We start from the raw sequence: 10,398 nt of genomic DNA, 5'->3' as shown, positions 1-10,398 counted from the left end.
AGGAAGCAGGCACACTGCAAATTTATTGCAGGATTTGTATCACCTTTAATATTTTTTCGTTAAAGGTTATTATGATGTTGCTTATCTTTTAGAGCAGTGAGGACGTTCTGAGTTCAGGTCTGCTTAACTAACTTTGGAACAGATTAAAAAGCAAAGTCTTGCCGGTCTGCTAGAGAAGGTCAATGTAATGCAAATAAGTCCGTCTTGAATGCAAATAAAATGCAGATTGTGTACAGTTTGGGAGAGGGTCAATCAAATGCATTTCCTGACAGGGTTGATTAGCTTAAATTTCAAACTGTATACAATTCCAATTCAATTTGCACGCAGGCTTATTTTCACCTCATGGACCATCTCCACTGTCTGCAATAGCAGCTTGTCTGCTATTTTACTGCATTGTCTCTCCAAATATCAGCTCAGTGACAGGCTGGAGGCCCACCAATGGTGCTGTCTAGTGTGAAATGCCCTTAAAGGATACCACAACTGACATGTGACATGTTAAGATAGACATGTGTATGTACAGTGCCTAGCACACAAATACCTATGCTGGGTTCCTTTTTTTCTTTCTGTGCCTGAAAGTTAAATATCAGGTATGTAAGTGACTGGCTCAGTCCTGACTCAGACAGGAAGTGACTACAGGATGACTCACTGATAAGAAATTCCACCTATAAAACACTTTCCTAGCAGACAATGGCTTCTGAGAGCAAAAAAGATAAGAGGAATGTCTTATCAGTGAGGTCACACTGTAGTCAATTCCTGTCTGAGTCAGGACTGAGTCAGCCACTTACATACCTGATATTTAACTCTTTCAGAGAGAGAAAAAAAAAAAAAAAAAGGAACACAGCCTAGTTATTTGTGTGCTAGGCTCTGTACACACACATGTCTATCTCATCATGTCACATTTCAGTTGTGGTATCCTTTAATGGCGCACTGCAAAGGAGCCGCATGTGTAGCACTTTCCTGGCTACAATGCATGCTGGGAGCTGTAGTAAGTAGATGTGCAGAGGCGCCCCAAAAGGTTGTATGCAATCAATTCTGAGTGGATAATAAACTATTTTATTTTGATTGACATCACTTAGCCCTTTCTGGTGTCCAACAAAATAAAATTAATACCTATTCCTTCAGTCTGTGGTAAGTTTTCAATATTCACAAAGAATTGAGTGCATACAAAATGTGGAGCGCCTGTTTGTGTATAGTTTCTTCCCTCCCCCCAGGGGTGTCCCCTGCGATATTTATTCAGCTGGTCCTTTGGTATTTTTTGAGGGAACTTTGATCCTTTTTGATTGACCAATTCTACCACTATATGTAGAAAAAACACCAACAGATTTTTGCAATACTTTTCACATATTGTGTAGGTAAGCTCTAAAGCCCAATCTACACGATACGATTCTTTGTGCGAGTCGATTACGACTATTTACGATCAGATTAAATCCGACATGTCTGATTAGGATTAGATTCGATTTGCAAATTCAAAACAATGGCAAAATTGAATCAAATCGAATCCCGATCGGACTTGTTGGATTTAATCGGATCGTAAATAGAATCGTAATCGTATCACACAAAAAAAAAAAAAAAAAAAAAAAAAAAAAAAAAGGGTATGGTGGTGTAGATTGGGCTTAATGCCTAGTACACACCATACAATTTTCTCTGTAAAGTACTGTAATGCTGGACATACACGGTGTGTTTATGCGCTGGAATCGAGCCGCTAGCTCGATGCTGACGCGTCCCCACTCGTCCGCGTGGATCGATTCCCGCTAGTCCCCGCAGGCGCTTCTTATCTGCCGCTCATTTTTTTTCTATCGCCCGCCCGCGGGGATCAAGCGCAGAATCGATCCACCGCGGTGATCGGCCACGTCGGATATCATCAAACCATCAGCGGCTCGATTGATGAGAAGAAACGAACCATGTATGCCCAGCATTAGAGACTGGTCATTTTCTCTGGAGCATGGTCTTCTGTTTATCTCCTGCTGAGTAGAACAATGCCTAATTGCTAGGCAGATAGATGGTTAGATAGATAATTTCCAACATGTCGGAAATTATCTGGCAGGTAAATCTAGAAAGTCTAACAGAAAATTGTATGGTGTGTACCTAGCATAATACTCCAGGGAAAATAGTAACATTGGCCAATCAGGACTGGATATGTGTACAAGGCTATGGAGTACCTGAGGCAGACTGAAATAAAAAGATACTTGCCTACAAAGAGGGAAGCCTGGATCCCCCAGAGGCTTTCTGTATCCACTCTAACACCCCCCCCCCCCCCCCCGCACTGTTGCTGCTCACAGACCCCTGGAACTTGACAGATATGAAAATCCATGTGCTGTGTATGGGGTAATTTGATCTCTCCCTGATTAGGTTTAGGTCAGAGGGAATTCCTCTGTTTGCCATATTGTATGGCAGTCTGTGTATAGCCACCTTAACATGACATGCACATATTTACCAGCCTATCCAGTATCCTCCGTAGTGTAAATGTCATCAGCCATTCTGTTCTCTTCTCTCTACAGACACTTTGCTCAGGAACTTTTCATACTGCTGAGCTGACTGCTACAGAAGTGAAACATGAAGGGTCTCTTATCCTAATTAAGTTTCCTCTTCTCCTCCTCTCTCCCTCACTTGGTTGTATTAGGTTTATAGCTCTGGTATCCCTTTCAATGTCTGCAAAGATCAGCGGGGCACATTTTTCTGTGCTCTACTAGAAATGCCTTACAGGAGCTATACACATCATCTAGGTTTCTATCATGTGAAATGACCATTTGCATTCATTTCAGGTGATAATCTGGCATCCCCTGACATCAGTGGCCTCCCCTTCTGTTATCCACCCAGCTGGGTGATACTGTACCTCATACTGGGGAGCCTCCTGTTTAGGTAGCCACAGTGTCCCCCAGTATAAATAGTGTCCCACAGTATGGGTAGATAGCCAAAGATGCACCCTCCAGTATAAAAAACTCCCCCCCCCCATAGGGCACTGGTGTCAGAAGGGGTATGTAGCTTCCTGTTGACACCTCCCTCATCCCCAACACTTACAGACCTGCAGATCAGGTGCGACCTGAAGAAAAGAGAGCGGTGTACAGTAGCCATGCGGCACACTTCACATGCAGGAAATGAGCAATGACATCACTTCCGCATCTGCAGTGTACTCTGGTCACTGCGTCACTCTCCCCTCAGATCAGCGGCAATGTAAACAGAGGTCTACGTATGAGTGACAGGGAGGCAGGGATGGCTGTACAAGTCACAGACAGGGCGGCCCTGGCAGAATGAGAGGCAACCTATGAGGTTGACGCCCCATGCAGCCATTTTGTTTGTCTGGGCCTCGCTGGACCCCTGCTCAGATGACAGCTTGAGCAGCGTATCTGTAGTATGTTCGTTAGCAAAACATTTCTGTAGCAATCATAAATTAATAGTTCAAGCCTTTTTGGCTTGCCAGCAAAATTATCTTGCAGTTTGGAACCGGCCCAATCAAATGCACTCTGTGCCAATTTGGATTGGCCTAATGGCAAGCTGCATACAATGTGCATTCACAAATAAGAGAAAGTTGCAGGCACTAGATAAGCGGTTGTTGTGTAATACTAAAGCCTTGTTACCTGTGCTCCTGGTGAAACCAGTTCAAACGAATTGCAGCAGAATGCCAGGCATTTTGTAACCAAAAAGACTTTATTATCCTCACTTGCATCATATGCAATTCGCTTTTTCTTCTTAATTTTCATATGTCAATAAAATGCTTTTTAAACCACCAAAACAAAACACTCAAATTGGTACTTTCACGTAATTTTGGTATTTTTTTCCATTGCAAAGTGCTGAAAAGTTATTCTTAATTGAAGATTAAAAATTATCTCCTAGGAGATAACTCAGGTGAAAAAGTTAATTGCTTATGGCTCCAGTGGTGGTACAGCTTGCAGCCTGGGGCTATGTTCTGCTTCGTCAGAGGTGCATATGCAAAGAGCCCATATGTTCCTCTGATGAAGCGGAACTTATCCGCAAAACTGCTTTCAGGCCACAAGTTGTACCACCACTGTTGTCTATGGTCTGCCTTGTAATGTGTTACTGATTCATTGAAGGATAAGTCTTATTGGTTACAGAGTGTCCGGCTTTCTGCTGCAATTTGCATGCATGTTGGAAAAATTAGAAAATTTTTACCATCTCTATATAGATAAATATGACTGCAACTATCGACATGGCCATGCCATCTGCACACCCACTTGCACTGGATCAGATCCCGGCTTACAGTAAGACTGGCAGACAGGGGGTGTGATTACACCTTACAAAGCTAGGCAGGCGACATAAATGCCTTGTAGATCAGGGCTCCCTAACCATGTCCTCAATGCCCACCAACAGTGCATGTTTTGTAGAAAACCACAGAGGTAGTTAATTTGCTCTGTTGAGACACTAATTACCTCACCTGTGCACGTTTGTGGTTTTCTGCAAAACATGTACTGTTGGTGGGCCTTGAGGACAGGGTTGGGGAACTCTGTAGGTGAAACTCAGCCTAGGCGGCCGATAATGACCGCCTATGCTGAGAATCTAATGTGAGTACAACAGCCCCCGATGCCACCTGACAACTCGCCCTGCGATCAGCCCGGAGGATCGATTCCGCTTGCGGCTGCGAATACGCTTGGGTAATGTATTTCAATGGGCTGGCGCACACCAAAGCGGGAGGAGTTTTGCAGAAATTGTTAAGTATAGGAAAAACGCAAACCGCTCTGAAAAACAGCACTTCAGAGCTTTTTGCCAGGCGGTTTTTGTTACAGTAGCTGTTCAGTAACAGCTTTACTGTAATACATGAAATCTACTACACCAAAAAACACTTCCCAAAAACCGCAAAACGCTAGCTGAAACGCTACAGAAAAAGAAAAAGCGTTTCAAGATCTGCTAGCATTTTGCGGCTCTGCTAGCGGTTTTTGGTGTGCACCAGGCCTAAGAGCGGAAAACCGTTACTAGCAACTATTCAAACACATCATACAAAGGCAAACTGATATTAAGAGATGAACTGCAATATAGCTAGTTGAAAAAAAATCAATCAATAAGTCTTTAAAAGTAATAATACAAGAATTATAGGAATATATAGTTAGCGGTAAGAAGAAAAATCTTCACTGAAAAGGACATATTTATCCTGGGTGGAGGAACTGGGCCTCCGTGCACAGATATATTTATCTCTGCTGCCTCCCTGGGAAGGCTATCAAATTATATTAACCCTTTGCATGCCATCATGCTCCAGCTCACAGCTACCTCTGCATAGAAACAAGGACTGAAGTATGCCATACACACATAGATTGCTACCCAATGTGGCAAAACGAATAATACCACAGACAAGACATCGATTTTCAACTTCAGTGCAACGCTATGGGCTGTCGATCAGCCGACGCCCCCGATGAATCAAACTTTTCTTTCCCATCAGATTGATCGATTCGATCAATTTTTGATTTGACCAACCTGAAAGGGGGAATCGATGTGCATGGGGCCACGGAAGTGTAACGGCAAATTATCTTGGAAGCGATAGGCTAAGCACTGGGCAGACAATGGCGAAAATCTGGTCTAAAAGACGGCGTTTACGCAAAGGCTGGTTACCAATCATAGAGAGGGCTGTCCATTCATCTGAGTGGACAGCGTTAGACGAACAGCGCCAAGGCTGTTATTTAAAGGACCACTATCGTGACAAATTGTAAAATGTTTAATACATGTAAACATATACAAAATAGAAGTCTGTTTCTTCCAGAGTAAAATGAGCCATAAATTACTTCTCTCCTATGTTGCTGTCACTCACAGTAGGTAGTAGAAATCTGACATTACCGACAGGTATTGGACTCTTCCATCTCTTCATGGTGGATTCTCAGCATGGATTTTATTCTTTATGAAGACATTCCCTGAAAAGGATTTATACAATGATGCTGGCCATCCTTCCTGCTCGCTGCACACTGACAGTTGGACAGAGCAACTGCAATTCACTAAGTGCTTTTGAAAAACAAAACCATGAGACTCCCCCATGAGGACATGGGCTGGCCCAAAACCTGTCGGTTCTGTCAGATTTCAACTACTTACGGTAAGTGACAGCAACATAGGAGAAAAGTAACTCATGGCTCATTTTACTCTGGAAGAAATGTACTTCTTATTTGTAATGGTTTACATGTATGTTATATTCTACGCGTTTCTTTAACATCACAAAACCGTCCGTGTGAACCAGCCCCTAGTCATATTTACTGCAGTTATCACAGAAGCTCACCAACTTCGACAGAGCATGCCTTGTCTGGTAAGACTACCGCAATATATAGCAAAGTCCTTAAGCAGCTCAAAAAGCCCAACCCCCCGGTAAAAATACTCACCGAACCTCCAGCGACTTCTTCCCCGCCTTCCTGCAGCTCCTATGTTTTCTGGCCTCTTCCCGGCAGAGCTCCCAGCATATCACCTGACCTGCGTCGGGTCACATGACACGCCGGGTGCCTTGCAGACACTGAAAAGCCGCCAGGAGCTACAAGAAAGCTACAAGATGTCAATGGAGGCTCGGCGAGTATTTAATTGTCTGAACACCCCCCCCCCCCCCCCTCCCAAACCATCAAAGTACAGTACTCATTATCCCCTCAGGCATGCTTGTTAGTTAACACTTCAGGTTGCCCGAGTTCTGGATAGCGGAACCTTTGCTGTATAAACATGAAGAAACTGATAAGGCTGTTGGTGGGTACGTAGATCTGATTCCACACTGACATGTTTGACACTGGAGACCTCACTTTCATTGTCTATAACTGGTGAATAGGGCTCTGTAAAGAGGCAAATACAGGAGGGAGTGGAGGGTGGAGAAATGGAGAGGATTTAGGACACTCCCAGACAGAACTGTGATGAGCTTTGCACAAAGAATGGTATATAGATCTGGCATTTATCTCAGACATGCTTTACTTACAACATACACAGGGAAAGAAAAGGGGGAACAATGGTAGATAAAAACAGATTGGCCTCAATTCACTAAGCTTTACTCCTGTCTTTAATAACTCTTCTGAGCGGTTTTACAGTTATCACAATTATATCACCATGGTGATTCCTGTAAAAATGCTCAGAAGAGTTATTAAAGACAGGAGTTAAGCTTAGTGAATTGAGGCCATTGTCTTTATATATTAGAGTTGTCCTAAAGCGACCCAAAAAAATAAGTTAGATACTCCCCCCATGGAGAGGTGAGGCTCTGGGTTCCATACCGCCTCTCTTCATGTCCTCTGCTGCCCCCTGGTGAAATGATTCAACCTGCAAGTCCCATACATGCCTACAGGACTTCTCAAAAGCTGCTGCTACTTTATGGAACTCCCTCCCACCCCCTCAGACTCGCCCCCTTCCTTCAACGAAACCCTCTAAACATGCCTGTATAATAATAATAATAATAATAATAATAATAATAATAATAATAATATTATCTACCCCTCATCTACCACACTTTAACTCTTTCAGCTAAGCACCTTTTCCACAGCCCTACCTTATGTGTCCCTCCCCTTTAGATTGTAAGCCTTTGGCAGGGTCTAACTCCCATCCAATACCACCCCCCCCCCCCCCCCGCAAACCCCCCCGGTGTCTTTTCTCTTGCAAACCCACCAATGACATCCTTTGCATGGACTAACTCGGACTTGAGTTGCTGGGTCTCTGTTTGCATGTATAACCTTGTGCTACATCTCTGTCCATCACCCCTTGTTTACATTGTATGTATCCCTATTTATTGTCCAGGGCTGCATAATATGTTGGTGCTTTAAAAAAATACGGTAAATAGGTCAAATGCGTCTTTGGCCTTTCTAGGGCAGTCTTTGGAAGAGACCATGAGTACTTCCAGAGACGACTGGATCCATATTACAATATAGTGCGTGTTCAGTATGGATTTGTCCATCTTTGGAAGCAATCCAGGGCACAAATACTTCTGAAGCCTTCCAAGGACTTCCAAAGGTGCACATTTTCAAAGGGGGACCGGCAGAGGAACGAGGAAACCTAGAGAGGAGCAGGGAGGGAGGCTCCATGGTATGCAGAGCTTTCACTTTTCATAGGTTTGTTTCTCAGTTATTTCATGTTGGATCACTACAGGTTTGCTTTAAAGATCTCTGCCGGGATCACTATACCTGTAGAATACTGAACTCCATGCCTGGACCTTCTAGAGGAGACCTTACCGTGCTGTCAGGATTCTCTGCCGAAGCCTCAGCACTGCAGTCCGGAGAAGGCTCTTCATTCTTCATTTGCAGCTCTATCCTCCCGAACTGATGCTGCAGGGAAGACATGGAGAGGAGCGGAAGTAAGACTGACATATGGTCACATGGCCATTGTATTAAAAGCTGACAATAAGCACATGGAAACCATATACAAGGAGCACTAATGTGAAAAATAGTAACATTTCAAAAGACATACAAGAAACAACATCCTTGACCCTCTTCAATCTGGCTTCAGAAAACGTCACAACTGTGAAACGGCCCTCACCCAGATCTACAACGATCTGCTCATGGCAAGAGACAAAGACCAATGTTCCAGCCTGATTTTGCTCAACCTCTCAGCGGTTTCTGACACAGCTGATCAAGAAATCATGCTTAAAGACCGCCTCCAGGGCAAAAAAAGGTTTGAATACATATACTGTATGTAGTCTATGCATCGTGTACAGTTAATACTAAGTGTACATCTGATACATGGTAGTGTCCAGAACAGACTTCCATTTATATCTGTAGTAGCACTTCCTTCTTTCTCCTCATACTGAAGCCTTGCAAGTACACCCTCAGCAATCTCAGATGTACAAAAGATATAGGTTTTCCCCCGCCGGTCGCCCATGTTCCATGTACATTAGCACTAGGATTTTTAAATGCTGCCCTATACCTCTATATTTCAATCATGTGAATTAACCAATACATTTCTCTTGGGTGGATAGGAAGACTCTTTGCACTTTCCAGTAGTGCGGCTTTACAGCACACCCACTCTGATAGCTCCAACCCCATAGGCTGATAAAGGAAAGGGCGTGTGGCAGCTTGGCCACACCCCCTCCAAAACCCAACATAGAAGGGAGCATGAGTGGTAGCTGATGACACGCTCTGTAAACTGATCAGAGTAAACTATTACCCGAAGTAGTCACAAAATATTGTTTGGTGCAACAATATTCCCTTTTTGTACATAGCTTAAAAAGAAACTGTAGATAAACTAACGACGAATAAAATGGTTTTGTTTTTTATAATATTCACTAATTATTTAGCCAGTGTTTGCCCATTGTAAAATCTTTCCTCTCGATTTACATTCTGAAATGCATCACTGGTGGCGACATCTTTAGTTGTGCCAGGTGATCTGTATTCATTAATAAGAGTGCTATGCATGGAGGGAGATGCTGCTTGCTTGGCAGTTGGAAAAAAAAAAAAAAAAACGTTATTTCCCACAATGCACCAAGGTTCACAGACAGGAAGCTGTCAGGATCACGGTCTGAACATCACACTGTGGGAGGAGTTTCACCACAATATCAGCCATACAGACCCCTTTGATGATCTATTCAAGAAAAGGTTAAGATTCCTTGTGGGAAAGGGGATATCAGCTACTGATTGGGATGAAGTTCGAACTCTTTAATAGTGGGGATTTAGACCTCCATCATTGTCTATTGGTTACTTGCCTTGTTCTCGCTACACTCCTCTTTCTCCTGGTTTTCCGTTAATAGCGGTAAGATTTCGGAGATGTAAGTCTCCCACCATAAGACAAGAAACAACAGAAGCTGCTGGTTGCTCAGCGATTCCTCCTCCGCCAGCCATTTGGTCTGTGGGTTATATTTACAGTTCCAAGGTTTCGGGGTACCAATAAAATGAACCACTTTTGCTTCTGATCCAAACCTGTAAAAGGGTAATAATAAATGGTTGACTTCTCATTCATATGAATGCTTTACCTTCAAAAATAATCTACAGTTGTATTGTTCTATCGAGTACTATACAGATCGTCTGTGTAAGTCTTTTTGTACCCCAAAAGTCATGGTAAAAGTGGTGTAGATAATGCATTAAAAAATGATACCAGGTTTCTGAAAGGTCACCAGTATTTTTATAAAGCGATTGGTAAAAGTAGCTGGTAATGTGCCCCTTATTTCTGTACTTCCTGTGTACAGACCCATGTCTGAGCTGAGCAGCTTGAGCAAGGCGAGTTGGGTTTCCTCTCCGCCCACTCACTGTAATGAATGAACACGGCTCTGTGTGAGGGCCCGCCCCCACCGCTGAAACTTTCTATGCTGGAAGTAACAGCCAAGGATCATGTGATCTTACCCAAATTTCACACTAATTTTGCTTCCTGTCCTCTTTTGATAGACCTCTTTCTTGACTAGACTCTACATCTCTGGGGCATGTAGGCACAAAAATTCTGGCACCCTAATTCCACCCACTACTGAACTTGCCAGTCCCAACACGAAGGCAGGTTCGCCTGCTGAACTGCAGCATAAGTTTGCTG

At 43.4% G+C, this 10,398-nt stretch overlaps 1 protein-coding gene across 2 annotated transcripts in view; it reads right to left on the bottom strand.

Annotated features, from left to right (window-relative positions):
* Positions 1 to 10,398, bottom strand: part of LOC137541128 (glycogenin-1-like) — a 41,341-nt gene that overhangs the window by 6,079 nt on the left and 24,864 nt on the right. For both annotated transcript variants that reach the window (XM_068262279.1, XM_068262278.1), the window contains exons 7-8: positions 9,584 to 9,797; positions 8,118 to 8,210 (exon numbers count right to left, since the gene is read on the bottom strand). In XM_068262279.1, coding sequence (XP_068118380.1) covers positions 8,118 to 8,210; positions 9,584 to 9,797 — 307 coding nt within the window. The remainder of the gene's footprint in view (positions 1 to 8,117; positions 8,211 to 9,583; positions 9,798 to 10,398) is intronic.

The sequence above is a fragment of the Hyperolius riggenbachi genome, chromosome 12 (assembly GCF_040937935.1).
Source record: "Hyperolius riggenbachi isolate aHypRig1 chromosome 12, aHypRig1.pri, whole genome shotgun sequence".
Taxonomy (NCBI): Eukaryota; Metazoa; Chordata; class Amphibia; order Anura; family Hyperoliidae; genus Hyperolius; species Hyperolius riggenbachi.
The sequence above is the reverse complement of the archived record's forward strand: the minus strand, read 5'-3'. Positions and strand labels throughout refer to the sequence as shown.